Here is a 21,895-nt window from a genome sequence, read left to right on the forward strand (position 1 = left end):
GAAGAAACAGTCATTGCACACTGCAGAGTATGCTATATTCTTGTACCTGTTTTGAGATTTCTTGGTGTAAATCATAATTGCAATTTTAAGAAAAAATAAATAAAAGTTTTCTGCAATAACTGTGTACAGAGTTTTTCAGCTGACAGTTTTATTTAAAAAAATCAGCAATTAAATCAGCTCATAAACACTCACCCTTTTAATTTTCTGATCTTGAGACAACTGGGATGACTGAAAGATCTGTGTATTCCTTCACATCTTAGAACACCAGGTGTGAATCGTTTTCTATGTTTTGTGTCATTTGTTTCTGAAGTTTTGCACGTTATTTTATAGGCATGAGAATATAATTTTTATTTGTAAGTGGCGATTAGACAATTTCCATTTTAGGGTATTCTGCAGCGTGTATGCAACATAGGTGACTCCAATCCAGGTATGTAAGCACTGACATGTAAGCAAGGGATAAATGTGGTGTTCGTGTCTTTTCCGATGTGCATGCAGTAAATGTGTAAACTTGGACAATGGAGACGTCATTACAAAATACATCAGAACAGGACCAACGTGCCTTAATTATTTTCTTGGCTACCAAAGGACCAACATCAGTATACATCCATTGGAGACTGAAGAATGTGTATGGTGCTGGTTGCAAGTCAACACAAGACACAGGTCAGTCTGGGAGGCCAGCAGAGGTTACGTCAACTCGAGTAGGATACACTTGAGCACCTGCCCTATAATTCTAATCTCTCCTCATGCAATTATTATGCCTTCAGTTCCTTGAAATAGACGTTGAAGGGTTGGTGATTCCTGTTTGATGAGGTGTGCAGCATGCATTTACGGACTTCTTCATGCAGCAGGACTCATGTTTTACCAAACGGATATCCTCAACCTGGTGTGTCAGTAAGATGATTGCCTCAGTGCTCACAGTGATTTTGTGTGCTTGGAATACTGATTCTGGACTGTATGGTCTTCGAATGGAAACTTTTTGATCATCCATTATACATAAATAATGTGGCAGACAGTGGTGGTAATTGCTGCACCTGCTGAAACTCATGCTGCAGTACCTAATAGTGCACAAAGTTTATATTAGATAACATGCATGGTAGCTGTCGTAGAAAACTTTTTATAACTGTGTGCACTGATTTTAAATAAGTGATAGCTGTATATAGGCTTCTGCCACATCTGCCAAATGATGCAATGAGAAATTCTCTTTCTGTTTTATTTTTATCGTAGGCTATGGTCTACTGTTTTGTTTGCTTACAGAGAAACAGTTAACATAATACTACATTATTTGCTTACAATAATTGAACTATGTCAATCCTCAGGTTACTTCATTGGTGCTGCCCTGTGAACCTCAGTTGCAAATAAGGTGGAAGGGAAAATGGAGAAATGCGAATGCTGTAATATATTAGTGCCTGCAAAGGAGTATACAAAGCATCTGCAAGACAAACGCCATCGCCTGAGGGAGAAGAGAGTTAATGAAATGGTACAAAATAGTGTTTTCATAAGCTGTGAGTACTGTTATCATTAAATTCTGTCTGTACAGATTTAAATATTTTATTGCTTGATGTGATACTTGAATGATGTTGATAAATGGTAGAATTGTTGGTGTATATCTTCAGAGGAATCATAGCACTGGATTAGCCAAGCGGTCTAAGGCGCTGCAGTCATGGACTGTGCGGCTGGTCCCAGCGGAGGTTCGAGTCCTCCCTCGGGCATGGGTGTGTGTGTTTGTCCTTAGGATAATTTAGGCTAAGTAGTGTGTAAGCTTAGGGACTGATGACCTTAGCAGTTAAGTCCCATAAGATTTCACACACATTTGAACTTTTTTTTTTTTTTTTTTTTTTTTTTTTTCCCAGAGGAATCTGTAGTTTGCAGAACATACTGTGACAGTTACATAAATTTTAGGTCTCAATGAGGCACAACACATGGGCCAGAATCAAAACAGTTTCTCTGAAATAGAACATTTCTCATCTGTAAGCACCCATATTTTCCAATTATTACATTTGGCGTTGGCAAAGGTACCTGCAGATTTAGTGGGTGGTGTAGTCTATATTATTACACTCATATTTACATACAAATTCCAGTTTGACCATTCACAATAGTGTTTTCTACATATGTGATGATAGAGTTATAAGTAGGACATAATGCCTCCACATGCTGCACTCGTCAACAGAGGGCAGCCCTGGCACTACTCATTTCACTGCATTGTGTGGAATCTCTGCTACAACCTCATTTAGTTAGAAGTTATTGGAGTTATTAGATGCATAGGTACAGTGGTGGAAATTGTCAGTGCAACTGATACTACATTCTGTTATTTGGTTCATAATGCCGAAAGTGTTACTCCTGTTAAACTTTATTGAAGAATAGAAGTAAGTTAAGGTAAATGTTAGATTGATGTTAGTACTGAGCAGCATAAGGTAAACAGATGTAAAATTAAGCAATGGAAAATCCGGGACGGAATGTAACAATAATATGAAAAGGATAGTTGGTACTCACCATATAGCGGAGATGCTGAGTTGCAGATAGGCATAAAAAAAAAAGACTGTCACAAAATAAGCTTTCAGCCGACAAGGCCTTTGTCAAAAATAGATCACACACACACACACACACACACACACACACACACACACACACACTGCAGTCTCTGGCAGCTGAAGCCTGGCGTCTATTTCTATTTTTGACAAAGGCCTTGTTGGCCGAAAACTTATTTTGTGACAGTCTTTTTTTGTTGTGCCTATCTGCGACTCAGCATCTGCACTATATGGTGAGTAGCAACTATCCTTTTCATGATATCGCTACAGATGTAAGATTGGGAGATCTGAAACAGTTGAATTGTGTAACAAACAGCTGGATGATACTTGTTAGTAACTAAAACATTTCACAAGAGAAGAGTTGACAAACTAACGGAAGTGGGCTGGGAAGTTGTTGACAGAATTGGAATTTCACAAGAGCATGTATCTCAAAGTATTATTTTCTGGGCCGGCTGGTGTGGCCTAGCGGTTCTAGGCGCTTCAGTTTGGAACCGTGTGACCGCTACGGTCGCAGGTTCGAATCCTGCCTCGGGCATGGATGTGTGTGATGACCATAGGTTAATTAAGTTTAAGTAGTTCTAAGGGACTGATGACCTAAGCAGTTAAGTCCCATAGTGCTCAGAGCCATTTGAACCATTTTTTTATTTTCTGGAATAAGTGAATATTGTACTCCTTGAGTTCCGGATGCTCATGCCTGAAATAAAAACCACCAGTCTTGAAATATCCAAACAAGTTATGTTGCATTATGAGACTGAAGGTAAGGTTTTCTCAACAATGACTTCAGTGATACTTTGTTCACCATTATGTACCTGAAACAGAATGTCAGTCCATTGAACACTAACTCAAGAATTTTAAGGGAAGAAGCTTTCTTTTGGAAAAGCATTTGTGTATTGGGATACCATTGGAGTTACACTTATTGATTTTCTGGGATCAAATAAGCATTTCATCTCATGTAATGGAGAGTCTCTATGAGCTTTTTAGAAATGCATCTCAACAGTATCCGAGGGGATAAAACAAAGTTTCGATCCAACAACGTAACATTAGGCCACAGACTTTCTGTGTCAACATGGAGACTAATACTCATGACAGTGCCACATCTGCCGCAGTCCAGACTTAGTGTCCCATAATTTTAACCTGTTACCTAAAATGAAGGAGTGTCTTCATGGACGTCACAATGGCTTCTATGTAGAAACCCAGATGGTGGTGAACACCACGAAGCAAGTGTGGTTCTTCCATGTCTTCATGAAACTTGTCTATTTTTGATAAAATTTTATCTTCTTATGTGGTGATGAATCCCATATTCCTGTACTCTCCATGTAAGCATACTTATCAGCCAACCTTTGGACATTAATAGTACTCAGTAATTAATCAGATAATTTGAAATCTGTGCCTGTCCCACTCCCAGCAGGCAGCTTGTTAGTCACATTGATGCCATCTCCCTTTATACCAACATCCACCATGTACATGGTCGGTCTGCTGCTGAACATTTCCTCAGTCAACACCCACCTGATTTCAAGCCTTTGACATCCTTTTTGCTCACCTTACAACTTTATACTTACCAACAATTACTTCACCTTTGAGGGTAAGACATACAAACAGATCAGGGGTACGGCCATGGGAACCAGGATGGCTCCTTCTTATGCGAATCTTCTCATGGGTAGATTAGAGGGGGCTTTCCTGTGATCCATATGCCTTCATCCCCTGGTTTGGTTCAGATACATTGATGACATTTTTGCCGTATGAACTCATGGTGAGGCTGACCTGTTAGAATTCCTGGTATCTCTAAAAAGCATCGACCAATAAAATTTCACATGGTCCTATTCTGACTCCTATTCCACTTTTCCTTGACGTTGATCTCATCCTCACCAAAGGCCAGCTACACACTTCTGTCCACATCAAACCCACAAACAAACAACAGTATTTTCATTTTAACAGTTGCCATCCTTTCCATGTCAAACCTTGCCTCCCATACAGTCTTGGCATTCGAGGCAAATGTATTTGTTTGGATGCAGACTCTTTACAGCAGTACACCACCACTGTCACTTCAGCCTTCACTGGATGTAATTATCCCAATAGCCTAGCTCAAAACCAGATTTCCTGGGCCATCACATCCAATCTTGGTACTGCCAATCCCTCCAAAAAACAGCCACAGAGCACACCATTTGTCACCCAGTATTAAACTTGTCTTGAATGTATCAATCAGCTACTTTGAAAAGGCTATAACTGCCTAAAACCACACCCTGAAATGAGATCCATTTTGTCTAAGATTTTGCCCACCACACCTAGAATAGCTTTTCGTCACCCTCCCAATAATCTTGTCAGATTGTAAGCACCTTCTGCACCCAGAGAACATACCTTCACCGAAAAGTCAAGCAGTATATTGCTCCCTCCTACGTATATCTCGCGAAGAGACCATGGGGATAAAATCAGAGAGATTAGAGCCCAAACAGAAGCATACCGACAATCCTTCTTTCCACGTACAATACGAGACTGGAATAGAAGGCAGAACCGATAGAGGTACTCAGGGTACCCTCTGCCACACACCGTCAGGTGGCTTGCGGAGTATGGATGTAGATGTCGATGTAGACAGCTCTCTACCCTAAGGCTCCTACCCGTGTGACCAGACCACTGCGAGGCTTGCCCTATGCTTCCCCCTACCACCTGTTTCAGCCCTGTAACTTGCAAAACATCCTGCCAAGAGGGGGAGCCACCTGTGAAATGACACGTCATATACCAGGTGCTATGTAAAAGTTGTTTGGCCTTTTACTTCGGCATGACTACCATCCAGTTATCAGTCAGTATGAATGGACTTTAGTAGAGGGTATATACAAGCAACACACAATATCCGGTTGCAGAGCATGCTGTACAACATGACAGTCACGACCTCAGTGCCTGTTTCACCACATGTGCCATCTGGATTCTTCCCCAGACACCAGTTTCCCAGAACTTCGCTGGTGGACACTACAACATGTCTTTGGTTCTTGCCATCCACCTGGCCTTAATTTATGTTAATTTCTTCCATCTCAGCATGCATTCTCAGTAACTACTCCTTTCTTCACTCTATTTTAGTTTTGTACATCTTTCATTTTCTGACGTGTCTATTTTTCATCGTCCTCCCTCCTACCTCTGTTACAGACAATGCACGTAGCTTTTCATTCTTATTAACTCATGCATGATGTTTTAGTAGTGATATCTGTATTGCTTGTTACCCTGTCTTTCACCTTTAAGCTCTCAGGTTTTCAGTCTCATCTGATGCAGTCTCCAACAATCAGCCTTTCCTTCTCATCCCGTCCAGTAAGTCTCCACTGACCTGGGATTCTGGGTGACTTTTCTCAACTGTATACCTTTCCATAAAACTCCCTTCACTCCTCTTCCTTCCCCTTCAACTCTTCTGCCAAAAGAAGGAGCCACAGTCTCAGAAAGCTTGTAAATGTTAAATCTTTTTGTGTGTGTTTCCATGCCGCTGCTTGGCGAGTAGATTTTTTTTTTCTATCCATTTACATTATATTATCAGTAATTAATTTACCACATGATAAATTCACTTGACAAAATGATAAAGTTACAAAGAGATAGAATGCCTGCTCAATATATACCTTCAGCGGTAATGGAATTTTGCCAGCTAAAGGTAGATATGGACCAACCATTCTATCACTTTGCAGTTTTGCAGTATCTAATAATTATGTTGATAATATTATGTATAATATGAGAAGGAAAAGAAGGACAAAGAATCTGTGGAATATTGACACTAAGGATTTGGAATGTCATTAAAAAGGGTGTTCTAAAGAAGCCTGCATTTTATTTAGCTAAAATATTCTATTCAGTCCTCTGTACTGTCCATGTTGGTATTCTTCATCATTCTGCCATAGGATATTATCCAGCCACACGTAAATTAAAATGAAATCTGTTTAGTAAAATTTTTTGCATACTTATTATCCTTAAGAGTAAATGCCATATAGTCTTTAATCCACTTACCTAAGAAATCTCTGGCAGTTAAAGTAGTCTTGGTGCAGCTGCTTTACATATGTACCACAGCTAATCACACACCATGCTTTTGTTCACATTTCTTTGGTAATACCTCAGTATTGCTCCACTTTTAGGCCAGTGTGGTTTTAATCTGTTTTGTGGCATCTTTTGTCTGAAAGGCTTGTGTGTGTGTGTGTGGGGGGGGGGGGGGGGGGGGGGGGGGCGCGCGCGCACGCGCGCGTTCTATGGATTCTGTTAGTGAGTTTCTTGGCATTTATTTTCTAATTAGACACTGGTGGTGCAGGGAAGAAATACACAGTTTGGGAAAGGAGCTACACTGGAAAAATCATCTAAACAGATGAACATTTCCTCAGAAAGTGAAAGGATCATAAATCTTTTGTTGTCAACCATAAAAAATTGACAGAGTAAAAAAAAATTAATAAATCAGTTGTGAATAATAAGATAAATGAGAAAGAGACTTTAACTTCAGCTGGAAGTTCTGTTCTTGGCAATGAAGAGACCATGCTGTATGTTAGAGTTTATGAAAATCTTGTCAAGCAACCTATACAGTATATACATATTGTGGTAGGGAGAAGTACCAGGCCCTAAGAAAACTTACTGTTTTATGGCCGGGAAGTGATTTCTTTGCAGACAGTGCTACAAGCCTATCATTGGTTTTAGAAATATTTTATTCTGATGGGAAAGGCATTAGCAGAACATAATGACATCATTGCTTTGTGACGTAATTTCCTCTGTGAGGTGCTGGCAGTGATTCCAGAAGAAGTAATATGGCTTCATTAAACATTTGTGTTATTGCTTCATACACAGCACCATCATGTGAAAAGCTTACATAGAAGTTTATAAACAAGTGCATTTGGTACTTGGTGGCCGATAGTGATAGCTGACACTAACATCGAAAACTACCTGATATCTTCTCTCACAGAATGATGTTTAGTACCATATATCATACCCACTAATGTCAAACTTCAGGATCATCTTTATACTGTAAAATTAAGAGGAGGGGACACTGTGCGCTAACTGCCATCAGAAATGGAGGAATGAGGCCCACGTTAAAGAAATAAAAGATAGCTATTGGATAGAGGATATTGTGCAAAGAGGAAAAAAGGGAGGAAAGAAGAAAAGAAAATGAGGAGACCACTTGTTGAGCAGTGATTGTGGAGCGTGGTGACCGACTGGGAGATGCAGGGGTTTAAGATGATGAGCAAGGATTAATATCGTAAAGGGGTGTACTGAAAATTGTCTGCTTAACACAGTTGTAAGGGAAACATTTTGGATCTGCTGGTAACAAGCAGATGCAAACTGTTCAACTGTTTGAAAATAGAGATAGAAGTCAGTGACTAAAAGTCTTCTTTTTATAGGACCAGTGATCACCAGTCTTGAAAGAAAAGATAAGCAGGGGAAGAAACTATTTCTGTTTAAAAAATGTGACGGGAAAATTATTTCAGTGGTGCTAGGTAAGTTTCCACTTTTGGAGGAGCTAGTAAGAAAGGTGAAGGATGTACTGTCATTCAATGACATTATTGAAAATATACTACAAATGTAGAAGTTTATCGTGGAAGATTCAAATGAAGCTTGCAACACCCCCAGTCGCCCTCCTGACTTGCATCTTGTGGCCTCTTAACTGTGCCTACTGTCACTGTTGTTACAGAAGTTTGTGACCAAGCTAATCATTGGGAACTGAAGCTTAATGATCTGGTAGTTGACTGTTATCGGTTTCTACTTGAATGGCAAACAGTGTAAATTTATTAAATAACAAACTTCAATCAAAACAATTTGAAAATAATAGATTGTTCCTCACAACATTGAGGAGGCATTGTTTACAGACAGACACAATTAAAATACAAGTGCCCCACTCCCCATTCCACAGAAAAAATCGAGACTCACAGCAGACGTCATAGAGCTGTCAACATGTTAGAGTAAATAGGAAAATAAATACGTAGTGTTTTGCATAAGGTGGAGTTTAAAAACTCTGAATTTAATTTGCAAATGTGGAATAAATGTCAACAGGAGCTTCCAACACAAGAAAGATAATAAACAAATGTTATAGTGAACATGGGATGCTTACAAGGTGAATTTTTGGGGATAAACAAAAACTGAACAAAGTTCAAAAAATGTAAGGACAGCTCAGTGAGAATGATTCAATGAATTCAAAATTAAGGTCTTACATACTTTGTTGGTTTCAGCATGACTTTGTCAGTGTATCTTTCCAAACACTTATCGGTGTCACCAAAAGCCTAACAACAGGTGTGTAATAAACTGCTAATTGACTGCTGCTGAATGAGCAGATCAGTTTTGGGTAAATTTTTTGCAGCATAAGGACAGTTTGGGGTAAATCATTCTGTCACTAATATGTTAAATAGCTCATTTGCAATTCAAGCAGTCTTTCATTTTTTTTACCTGGCATTATACATCTTGCATGATGACCATGGTGCAAAAATTGAGGACATTTACACTTATACAGACGGGTACTTACAATCATTCTTACAACATATTATTATTCAAAAATGTAATGGGAAGGTGTGGAAAATGATTCTACAGCATTGAATGCCTTTTACTTCAAACCTCACAGATGCTTGAAGGTCTGTACACATGGATGAAGATTGTTTATGGTGTGTGTGTGTGTGTGTGTGTGTGTGTGTGTGTGTGTGTGAGAGAGAGAGAGAGAGAGAGAGAGAGAGAGAGGGGGGGGGGGGGAGAGAGAGAGAGAGAGAGAGAGAGAGGGGGGGGGGGACTAGGAAATAATATACCCCCACCTGTAGAGTTTCCCTGTTAAATGTGGGGAGTTCCAAATTACAGTTATAGTGCTTGATTAACATCCTGTCTTATTGTGCAGCATACCTATCAAATGCTGGTGTAAAGTTCACAGTGTGGCCTACTTGCTTGAGCAAGCCAGTTAGCCATTAGAATCTGTTATATCAAATTTTTGTATTTCACCTCAAAGTAATATCTGGTAGTATGTGTCTTGATCCATTTCATTAAACTTTCCATTGCAAAATATTTCTGAGCACATTGTGTACCCATTAAACTGAACAATCCTCGTATGAATGTCCTGTGCTTACTACTTTAAATTTAAAATAAAGTCAGTACTGCAATGTGTGAGGTGAGATTATGTTAGGTATTCCACTGTACCTACAAATTTCCATTTATTCTGTTTTTGACAATTCTATTCTGAAAAGGCATATTTTTGTTGGGCAGTTCACATGAACTAGGTGGATGGACAAGAGTAGCGCAAAGAACATCAAACAAAATAAATCTTTAATGTGTTATATTTCTTTACTCTGTTCTGCATGACAAAGAAAATTCTGGTAATTGTCATTATTGGGCAGTATATATGGGCTGGATTATGTTATTTTAAGAGTAACATGAGGATTACACAGGTAGTGTTAACTTTAAAATGAGACAAATGTCATTTTTAGAATGTTTAATTAAACTGCTGTAACAAGTTTTGCAACATTGCTACCGAAAAATCTAAAAAGATTTTTATTCTTTTATGAACAGGTCTCCCTATAGGTGTGAACGAAGGAATGTTGATTGAGGCACTGAGTAGGTTTGGAAAGGTGCGAACTTGTTCTATTTTCAAGAAATCAAATAATGCAGTTGCTGAGTTTGAGCAAAGGTTGGTGAACCATTAGTATACTTTTACTTTATTTATATAGAGCATTTGTGATGTATGTCATCACAATCTGTGAAACACCCTTTGTTGTGCTGAATTTGGGACTGGTTTGTACCTCATATTATTGACAAATGTAATGAAAGTGAGATGCTGCTATATGTTGTTATGATGATAATAAACACAAAATCCTTACTGCTGTATGTAAGTGTACATATAATTTCAAAAAGTTTCTGAGTTGTAAGATGAAACAGCAACCGGCGATAACACTGTTGACCCCTTTTGCTAGTAAATGCAATATACAAGTCTTTTGTATTTCATTTTTAAAATTTTTTACAAATGTTTGTGACTTTCGACTAAATTATATTATTAAAAAACTGTACGAGATCACTACTGTGCTTCGCTAAGGCAGTTTGACTATCTTGTATACAAGGCTTTTGTGCTGAGTTAATGGATTTATTTACCATATATTGCAATAATACTTAGTGTGATCACACAGCATCCACCTTCTAAATCAGGTTTAGACAAACTCTCCTATTTGTGAGTCAGTTTCCAAGCTCCTGTCTGTGAGGTGGGCTGGAAATACAACTTAGGCATCTGGGACATTCATTTTTATCCTAGCAAAAACAAAATTCCTTCAAGCATTTGATTTGGAGGAAGGCAAGTAGTTTTCAAAGGGGGCACCAACTGCTTTACAGTATAAAGCAGGCAAATGCTGAAATTTTCGTCCTTCATTTGTTTTGGAAGAAATAATAATCCCTTTCAGTGAAATATAATGTATAGATAAGAATATTTTTGCATAGTAAAAGTTCAGTTTATTCTGAAAGTCCATCATGTTGACAAGGAAAGCAAATTGGAGATCACAGTATTTTGGGATAGAATTTATCTTTTCTTTCATTCCCACAAATGGTACTACTTACATTTCCACACTTACTTAACAGCTTTTACCAAGTTGTTCACTGAACATTTGTTTGTTTGCCTTGAATGTCCTCCAAAACTGAAGTAACCTATCATACTTCCTGGAGTATAATTCACTGAATAAATATGACTTCGGGAACCAGACGTGTTTCATGAATAGTTAGCAGAATTCTGTTTAGAAGGCCAACATGCTTGCCAGTTAAATGTTCAATAGTAATGTTTTCAATTCTGTCCACGGAAGACTGCACATTTTGATGTAGCCTTTACTTTCATAAGCAAATCATCTGCTATTGTGGCATGTGTCACTGACTTCACTGAAAATGGGCCATGGTCTACCAAAGTTGTCATTAATATCACATATAAAGTTTTTCCAAGGCATCGTTTACACCATTGAGTGTAGAAATTATTTATTTTCGCAGTTACATTGAAAATCCTCCAACATGTATGCATGTCACTGTTGTGTCTGAGCCCAAATCCCAGTAAACCACTGTTATTATTCACCATTTACATACAAGTGCCAATTTTATCACTGGATTGATTTTGGTGTTTCATAAAAATATTTTATTGCTTCAACATTGTAAGATAGATTGCTACTTACCATGAATAGGACACACCCAGTTGCAGACAGGTATAATTAAATAAAAGACACTTATATGTTAGCTCATGGCCACAGCCTTTGTTAGAAAAAGAGAGAGAGAAAAACATACATGCACTCACGCACACACACACACACACACACACACACACACACACACACACACACACACACACACATACATTCACACAAGCAAGCATACCTCTGCACATATGACATCTCTGGCAGCTTTGTCAAGAATGCATTCTGGTTCGAGCCACCCTAGATGACGGTCATGTGTGCTTGAGGTATGCTTCCTTGTGTAAATGAATGTGTGTGCTTCTCTTCCTTTTTCAGGCAAAGGCTTTGGCTGAAAGCTAATGTGTGTCTTTTAATTGTGCCTGTCTGCAACTTAACGTGTCATCTCTATGGTAGGTAGCAATGTCTATTCTTTTACATTCTTGATATTCCAGCCCGGAGTTTCCATTGTTTTATTGTGTTGCTTCTTCAATTGAACCACCATCAGGCATGAAATAAAAAATAGCAAAACGAAAACTGAAATGAAATATCCCATTCTGTCTTCAGCTGTTCCTTCACAAAGGAAAATCAAGGAATTTTGCCATCATTCAATATCTTTCTTGCTACGAAGTTGAGTGATGCAGGAAAAGACTACAATAATATAGCAGGCATAAAAATATCTCTGATAGTGGCAGTGGATTGGGCATGGCAACTAATGTGCCTACCTCAACCAATCAAGTATAACGATTTTGGAAATGTTTTTGTAGCAATGGAAGTCAAACTTATTTACAGAACTACCATACTGTATCACTCACATATGTTTATACCAGCGTCACAGAACATATTCTGTCTTCGAACATAAAGAGTTACCTATTAGAAAATAATATTCATGCAGATGGATCAAAAATTTTCTGCCCACCAGGATGCAGACATTGAATATGTATATACAATGAAAGCCCACTTTTACGCTTTTCAAGGGACTTCAAAAATGGTGTAAAATGTGGGAAATAACATTTTAAACTGTAAAAGTTATGTATAGGATACCCTCTTGCACTTTATGTATGATATATGTACATAACAGACATCAAAGGACTTCTCAGGGACTTGATTATTATCTAATGAAGGTTTATTATCTAATAAAAACCGCTGATGTAACTGGAACTGATAACTGTCTGGGAAGTAGGAATGTTTGACTCAATTTCATATGTCATAATCAATGTTTTTGAAAGCCTGCAGCTGTCATACATTATTTAAATAATGACTTACTGCACTACTTATGTATTTTTCCTGCTTAGCATGAGGCGTTTCAAAATTTTATTCTCATTGTCAAGTGCAGGTATGTAAATAAGTATTTTGTGTGGTGATGGTGTTAGAATATGTGTTATTGTGTATCTCCACTGTAGTCATCTGTTTGAGGTTATATGGTACTGTGGCTCATCAGATATGTAGAAAACCACACACACACACACACACACACACACACACACACACACACACACACACACGTTTGTTTGTATAACGTTACAAAAAACATATGTAAATACTGCACTTGACAATGAGAATAAATTCTTGAAACATGTTTTGCTCATCATGAATAAAATACATAACCAGTGGTGTATTTAAACTAAAAACATTTGAGCAACACAAAGTGAATGACAGTGTTAACTAGTGCTCCAAGTGACCATACGCCGGAACATGCTAATTATTGTTCAGTGAATGTGTTACAATGATCACAACAATCATGAAATTCTGTTTGTACAGTAGAGACAGTTTGGAGACGGTTGTGATTGGTCTTGATATCTTCATTCCAACGAACTTATTTACTCTCATTAGCCACCACGTGGACTAGAGCTTGGCAGTGGTGAGAGATGTGGCATGAATTGTTCCAACTTTTATATGGTTCAAATCTGCTGAGTAGACTGCCCTGGTGTCAAGAAACCTAACCACATAATATTTGTAAACACTACTGTATGGCCAGTATCATGTTTTCTCCACAAATAGTTTTTTGTAATGCGTGAATCGTGGGAAAATTATAAATGTGTTGATGCAAAATCATGTGCAAATTAACATTGTGGACATAGGAAATTTGATGGGACTGATAAAAAATGTCGTAAATGGCGGGAAAACGTCACTCTTGGGAGAGTAAAAGTAGGGTGATACTGTAGTATCTGGTGAGACTAATAAGACTCCATTGCTCTTGTTACATATTAAATGACTGAATGGGTAGTATTATTGACAATTTCAGGCTTTTTGCATGATTCAGTTATAATTGATGGAGTCCTGCTTGTTTAAAATTTCAGTAATATTGAGATAAATCTGAACAAAATATGAGCCTTGTGCCAACACTGGCAACTAGCTTGTAAAGCAGAGAAATGCAGAGTTGTGCTACAGGGTCAATGAGTTGCACCTACATCTACATTTATACTCTGCAAGCCACCCAACTAGAGTCTAGTCATGTCATATAAATATTTTGGGAGAGCAATGTGTAAAGATATGAAGTGGTACGACCACATAGGTTCAGTTATAGGTCAAACTGAAACACATGGCAGGTTACTGCTCAGTGGTAAGATTCTGAGAAACTGCAATGTGTCTAATAAAAGGGAATGCATACAAAACGTTATAGCCGATTTTTCAATACTGCTCAAATGCATGGAACCTATATCAGGTCAAGCTAATGGGATATCGAGGAAGTACAAGTAGTGTTGTTTGCAGGGTCACAGGCTTGTTTGAGAAGAGAGAGAGAGAGAGAGAGAGAGAGAGAGAGAGAGAGAATTCCTTCAACAGGGAAGACGAATGGAATATTCCAGAATTTGAAACACGAACATCTGCTAGCATGAGTCTCTTAGGGGTTGCGAAGCAACTCAAATCGCTTGATACGGGCAAGTCTTCAGGTCCAGATTGTATACCGATTAGGTTCCTTTCAGATTACGCTGATACTATAGCTCCCTACTTAGCACTCATATACAACCGCTCGCTCACCGATAGATCTGTACCTACAGATTGGAAAATTGCGCAGGTCGCACCAGTGTTCAAGAAGGGTAGTAGGAGTAATCCATTTAACTACAGACCTATATCATTGACGTCAGTTTGCAGTAGCGTTTTGGAGCATATACTGTATTCAAACAGTATGAATCACCTCGAAGGGAACGATCTATTGACACGTAATCAGCATGGCTTCAGAAAACATCGCTCTTGTGCAACGCAGCTAGCTCTTTATTCGCACGAAGTAATGGCCGCTATCGACAGGGGATCTCAAGTTGATCCGTATTTCTAGATTTCTGGAAAGCTTTTGACACCGTTCCTCACAAGCGACTTCTAATCAAGCTGCGGAGCTATGGGGTATCGTCTCAGTTATGCGACTGGATTCGTGATTTCCTGTCAGGAAGGTCGCAGTTCGTAGTAATAGACGGCAAATCATCGAGTAAAACTGAAGTGATATCAGGTGTTCCCCAGGGAAGCGTCCTGGGACCTCTACTGTTCCTGATCTATATAAATGACCTGGGTGACAATCTGAGCAGTTCTCTTAGACTGTTCGCAGATGATGCTGTAATTTACCGTCTAGTAAGGTCATCCGAAGACCAGTATCAGTTGCAAAGCGATTTAGAAAAGATTGCTGTATGGTGTGTCAGGTGGCAGTTGACGCTAAATAACGAAAAGTGTGAGATGATCCACATGAGTTCCAAAAGAAATCCGTTGGAATTCGATTAGTCGATAAATAGTACAATTCTCAAGGCTGTCAATTCAACTAAGTACCTGGGAGTTAAAATTACGAACAACTTCAGTTGGAAGGACCACATAGATAATATTGTGGGGGAAGGCGAGCCAAAGGTTGCGTTTCATTGGCAGGACACTTAGAAGATGCAACAAGTCCACTAAAGAGACAGCTTACACTACACTCGTTCGTCCTCTGTTAGAATATTGCTGCGCGGTGTGGGATCCTTACCAGGTGGGATTGACGGAGGACATCGAAAGGGTGCAAAAAAGGGCAGCTCGTTTTGTATTATCACGTAATAGGGGAGAGAGTGTGGCAGATATGATACACGAGTTGGGATGGAAGTCATTACAGCATAGACGTTTTTCGTCGCGGCGAGACCGTTTTACGAAATTTCAGTCACCAACTTTCTCTTCCGAATGCGAAAATATTTCGTTGAGCCCAACCTACATAGGTAGGAATGATCATCAAAATAAAATAAGAGAAATAAGAGCTCGAACAGAAAGGTTTAGGTGTTCATTTTTCCCGCTCGCTGTTCGGGAGTGGAATAGTAGAGAGATAGTATGATTGTGGTTCAATGAACCCTCTGCCAAGCACTTAAATGTGAATTGCAGAGTAGTCATGTAGATGTAGATGTAGATGTAGATGTAGAGAGAGAGAGAGAGAGAGAGAGAGAGAGAGAGAGAGAGAGAGAGAGAGAGAAGCAGAAATTTTGCAGATATTAATTGGCAGACATTTAAAAAAAGACACTGTACATCTCGTGAGAACTTACTTAGAAACTTTCATGAATTGTCTTTCAGGGCAAACACACTGCAAGTATTCTTCAGTTCCTACGACATAATCTGTATCACTTCAGGCAGGGAGATTACCTTCATAGTCTCAGATGTTATTGAATTTATCATATCTTAAAATTCAGGAGTAAGTAAGAAACACACATTTTTTTTTTTTTTTCTTTTCTCCAGAAAAATTCCTGCTCTGAGATACAGGTCTCCAAAGGTGACACTGTGAACACCATTTTGAAGATGCAAATTTTGGAAAAAATTTTAAAATGCGTATCTCTGAAACAGTTCTAGACATTTTGTTAGAGTATTTTTTATTTTTTTTTTAATTTTTTGAAAGATAATTGCTTTATGATTACAATGGTATCCTCCGTTTGGACATAGCTGTCAAAGTTCTTTTACTGTTGCCTTGTGAATTTGTTTTTATAATTTACAGATTTTTTTTTTTCAAAAATGCCAATCCAGAAAGGTTAAACCTTTTTTCTGTTTGTTAGTACCATGTAGTACTATATTTTCTGTAAAGGAAAGCTTCCACTTTTTAATTTGGAAGGTTTTATTTTAAAAAACACCATTTTTTTTAACTTTGAAGACTAATGTGTCTTCACTGAAGTTGTTTCTTACTAATATTTTTGTTACAGTATTTATTTCTGTTGTCTTTGTTGCAGTTATTTCTTATCACTTTCTTTGTTGCAGTCATTTCACTTTCATTGTTGCGGATATTTCTTACACTTTGTTGTAGTTTCTTTGTTGTGGTTGTTCATTTCATTACAGGTTTCTCTATTGTAATTGTTCAGGACTAATTTGTTTACTGAAGAAGCTTCCAAGAAATCTGAGACCATCCAGTGAGTTCTGTGTTTTTGTGAGGAATTTTCCAGTTGACACAGTTGCAGTGTGTTTTGTGACAAGAACTGTTTGAAATGTCTTCTGACTGAGGCCACAGGAGAGTGAAGTGTGCTGATTATTTACATATCCATAAAAGATTGATATTTAACCCTAGGACACCTAAGGGGCGGTTCGTTGAACCCACAATTTTTTTATGTTCCCTGCTTTTGCCCAAGTAACTTTCATACTACATATTCCCTTTGAGTTATTGTTTGTTGGCTATTTTATAGAAAATTCCTGCTTTGAAAGAAAAAATAAATAAACTTATTATGGCTCCAACAACCCCCTCCCCCCCTTAGGCTTCCATGCTATAGAAAATTTACCTTAGTAGGATTTCATATTTCTCATCTCTACAACAATGCAAGTTAGTTTCTTGTTGGTTGGTATTCTTGATATTCACAACAATCTGTTTACTTTCAGAGGAAGTGATTTTTGATGTCAGTCAGATGTTATTTATCTTGTAAACATGCAGTGAGTTAGTGCAGTTCCCTACTGTTCACACCCAGACTTAGAAATGACTAAAATAATACGTGACTTGTCTTTAGAAAGAGTCCTGAATGAAATTTTAGATGAAGATTCTGACTTGGGGAGTGAAAGTAAATATGAGGACGGTGGTATGGAGTATGATTCAGATCGGGAAAGTGATGTGGATGACAGAGAAGGTGAAGATAGCGCAGCTTCAGGCAGTGACCATCAGGATGTTATTGTGGCCAAGTCTGGAAGAAGGTAGGTAACCACACAGCCTAGAATTCCTCAGAGGTCTGTTGCTAATATAGTAAGAGAGCAGGCAGAAGTATCTCCAGCTGGTGTTTGCCATTCACCTGGAGAAGCCCTTAAGTTACTTCTTACACCTGACATCATGGATGTTATAGTAAAACATTCAAATGAAGAGGGAGTTAGGCGAAATGTTACTTTGACTAATGAGAAAGAAGTGTATGCCTTTACAAGAATCATGATTCTTATTAGAGACAAATAAGGACAATTCTGTCAGTGTACACGATCTTTGGTCAGACGCAATGGGTCGGCCAATTTACAAGGGTGTTATGGCAAGAGAATGTTTCAAGGAACTTATTGCAGTCATAAGGTTTGATGATAGAAGTACCCACCAGCTAAGAAGGGAAGCAGACAAGTTCACAGCAATCTGTGATGTTTTCAACAAAGCGAATGATAGGTTTCCACTACTGTACAAACCAGGGGTCCACCTCACCATTGATGAGATGCGCTGCCCCTTCAAAGTATTTATGAAGGATAAACCGGGCAAGTATGGCATCCTTATATGCATGATGTCAGATGCAGTTGACAGATACGTCTTGAATATGGAACCCTATGCAGGTAATGTTCAGAATTTGTCGAAAGAAGAACGGGGTTCAGCAGCTGTCATCAAAAGTCTGGTAGCACCTGTGAAAAATACTGGTTGAAATATTACTACAGACCGATACTACACATTGGTAGATTTGGCGGAAGAGTTATACCAACACTACAAAATTACTACAGTAGGAACTCTTCAATCAAACAGGAAGCGTATTCCAGACATAATGAAAAACACATCAAATTGAGAGCTATATTCATCAATGTTCTTATTCACAGACCCTTCAACAGGAAGGCCTCCAGTAACTTTGGTGTTCTACATAGCAAAAACGAAACCAAGTAAAAACTTACTGATATTGTCAACAATGCACCAAGATAAAGGCACTGTTGGAGGAGAGAAGAATCAAACTGAGATAAATGCATATTATAATACCATTGACCAAATGGTGCGTATGTACACCTGCAAGAGGGGAACAAAGAGATGGCCTCTATCTGTATTTTACTCTCTCGTCAACATTTGTGCTATCAATGCAACCACCTTATTCATCCAGCAAAATCCAAGATGGAATGAAAAGAAACACAACAAACGGAAACTTTATCTTCTGCAAGCTGGGATGGAACTAGTGAAATTGCAGGTAGAAGAAAGAAGTGCTAATGCAAGAGGGTTATCTAACCAAATTGTTCAATCAGTGGAGACTATTCTACGAAAGAAAATCAAAGAAGTGACAACTGAAGCGAATGATAGGTTTCCACTACTGTACAAACCAGGGGTCCACCTCACCATTGATGAGATGCTCAGCTTGTTTAGAGGGCGCTGCCCCTTCAAAGTATTTATGAAGGATAAACCGGGCAAGTATGGCATCCTTATATGCATGATGTCAGATGCAGTTGACAGATACGTCTTGAATACAGGGAGAGGTCGGTGCCATATTTGTGTAAGAGAAGCTAAAACAGAGAAACAGAAGTACAACAATTTAAGTAAACCAAAACAGTATTGTGGACAGTGTCATAAATATGTGTGAAACACACATTCAGAAAAAAATTGTGAAGTGGGTCTCTTGCCTTGAAGTTGAGGACTCAGAGTAATCTATTGTATATGAACACATCTGTATTTTGTATTGTAATATGTCAATTTTTTATTCACTCAATCCAATATTTAACACAATTAACAACATTCATAAACCGATGCCTTAGTTAAAATACATAAACCATTTTGAAAGTTGTAATTTTTCGTCAGTAAATTTATTTAATACCTGTGGGCTCGCCGAAGTGCCCCCACCTCCCTGCCCTCCCTCCCCCAGGCATCCAAGTTAGAAAAAAAGGCTTGGGCATCCTAGGGGGGGGGAAAAACAACTTTGTTCAGGTTGGGGATAAGTGTTCTCATTTGAAGACTGTTTCAAAGTGAAGGTGTTTCCAGGGACGGCGTTTTGTGCTCTAAATGTTTTTACAGAGTGACAACAATGATAGTATCTGAACAAGGTGAAGCCTCCCATGGTGCAGATGATGCAGATTTTGCATCGATAGAGAAAGTATGAAATACCCTGAATCAGTCAACTACAGGGGTAGGTGTTAGTCCTGTTAAACTGTGGTCAGTGAAGTCGAGTCATAAGCTCTATGCATCAAGAAAGTGCAGATAAATTACTAAAGCTTTGGATGAATACACTACAGCAAAAAGTAGAAATTCCATCTTCAGAAGAAAATGAACCAAAGCACTCTTACACCTCTTACCAGGAATTTTTCACAAATATCAATTCAGCTGTTGAATATTGTGCATCCTACAGTGAAAATGTGCAAGTTTTAACTATTATTTCAGAAACATTTTCAAAGTAAACAATTTTGAACCACTTTCCACTAGTATCAAAGTACATGGTAGACAAATCAAGAAACACGAGGTCTGTAAAAGGAGTCTTTGGAAGACCAGATGCCTATTATGGTCATCCTGTAGCAGTAGCTCCAGTTCAAATAGTGCAGTCATTTTATCTGGAAGATAAATGGGGCTATTCTCACCATAGTGCCAACAAACAAGATACTATAACTGTAACAGTTGACAGTCAAAAAGTTGTGAAAGTGAAGAGGTACATGACTCACAGTATTAAAGAAACTTTCGCAATTTATAAGAGCAACTTTACAACTTCATGTATTGGAAGATCAAAATTTTATGGTCTACGACCTAAGTGGGTAGTTCCACACCCACCTAGAGATGTCTGTTTATGCGTGTACTGCATGAATTTTGAACTTTGTGTGCTAACTTTGAAGAAATTACTGGAACACTTGACATATGACACAACGGTTGGGTGTGTGAAGTCGTTAGTAGTCTGTGACATAAAGCGAGAGACTTGTTTGTTTCAAGAATGTGGTGACTGCCCTGGAAAGGGAGGACTGTCTTTACAGACACTTGGCCTGGAAGACATGCAGATAACTCTGTAGAAATTTCATATGCGACATGGGAGGAAAATAAACTAATTAAGAAAACTGTTGCCTTTGACAGTTTGGTTGATGAACTTCGTAAATGGTCAGTGAATGTAGCATCTAAAGAAATTGCAACAACAACACATTACAGAAGTGAAAGGGTGTGTACAGGCTGAAGAACTGCGTTTAGTGCTACACTGTGGTTTTGCTGAGAACTGGTCTGTAATTCTCACACAAGAAGTACAAGGGTATCATTGGAGTAATAACCAGGTTTCAGTATTTACAGGAGTGGTATATTTTCAAAACAAGGCTGCAGGTAAATAGTCTTCATGGGTTTGCCACTGGATCACATGCAAATTCCACAATATTTCCTCGGAGCAACTGTCCAACATCCTCAGGTGGTTCACCCTTGTTGGTGGCTAGGTACAACTGGCACAGCCCTCATTGTTTTGTACAAAGAGGAAATCAAAGAATACTGTGAGCAGAAAAAAGAAGACTGGTCCAAACAATCTACTCCTGTGAAAGGAATTCAGAAGACATGATTTTGGACTCAAAGTGATGGGTCAACTCATATTGCACGCACTTTAAAGAGCAAGAAAGAAGAACTTTCGTTTGTTTGGCCAACACCTCAGAAACAGTAGGTTAATATTCAGATTCACAACCTCAGAAGGGGAATGTTTGTGGCATGTATGTATGACTGTGACTGGTGGATTGCAGAGATTATAGCCACCAGTGATGATTTAAATGAAATTGTAGTGAACTTATGGACCAGCTGCTGGATATAGCTTTCCATCTGAAGGACAGCAACAACACCATCAGTGCTCACTTCCTGTTTACAATGTTTTGAGGATTGTAAGTGCTCCAGTTCCTATTGGTTCAATGGGAAGGCATCACTTTATATCATAGTAAGATACTGAAGCAGTGGAATACATTTTTAGTTCATTGACTGGCTAATTTCAGTACAAAACAGAGTGCACATAAGTTGTATAAACTGAAACCTTCAAGTCTTTGGATTTTTCACATACATTTTGGAACCATTGAAAATGCTTGAAAAATGAGTCTCTTACTTATCTTTCAAAAGCTAAAATTATGTTATATAAGGCTAAGTTTTGATTATTATGAGCGTGTTATGTGATAATGTGATAATAGAGCAGGTTTTATGCCTGGCAAAAATTT

General features: G+C 38.4%; 1 protein-coding gene across 6 annotated transcripts in view; it reads left to right on the forward strand.

Moving 5' to 3' along the window:
- Nucleotides 1-21,895, forward strand: part of LOC126272100 (speckle targeted PIP5K1A-regulated poly(A) polymerase-like) — a 192,614-nt gene that overhangs the window by 38,053 nt on the left and 132,666 nt on the right. For all 6 annotated transcript variants that reach the window (XM_049974683.1, XM_049974680.1, XM_049974684.1 and 3 more), the window contains 2 exons: nucleotides 1,317-1,502; nucleotides 10,008-10,125. In XM_049974683.1, the coding sequence (XP_049830640.1) occupies nucleotides 1,373-1,502; nucleotides 10,008-10,125 (248 nt within the window). In that variant the 5' untranslated portion in view covers nucleotides 1,317-1,372. The remainder of the gene's footprint in view (nucleotides 1-1,316; nucleotides 1,503-10,007; nucleotides 10,126-21,895) is intronic.

Source organism: Schistocerca gregaria, chromosome 5 (genome assembly GCF_023897955.1).
Source record: "Schistocerca gregaria isolate iqSchGreg1 chromosome 5, iqSchGreg1.2, whole genome shotgun sequence".
In the NCBI taxonomy this organism is placed as follows: domain Eukaryota; kingdom Metazoa; phylum Arthropoda; class Insecta; order Orthoptera; family Acrididae; genus Schistocerca; species Schistocerca gregaria.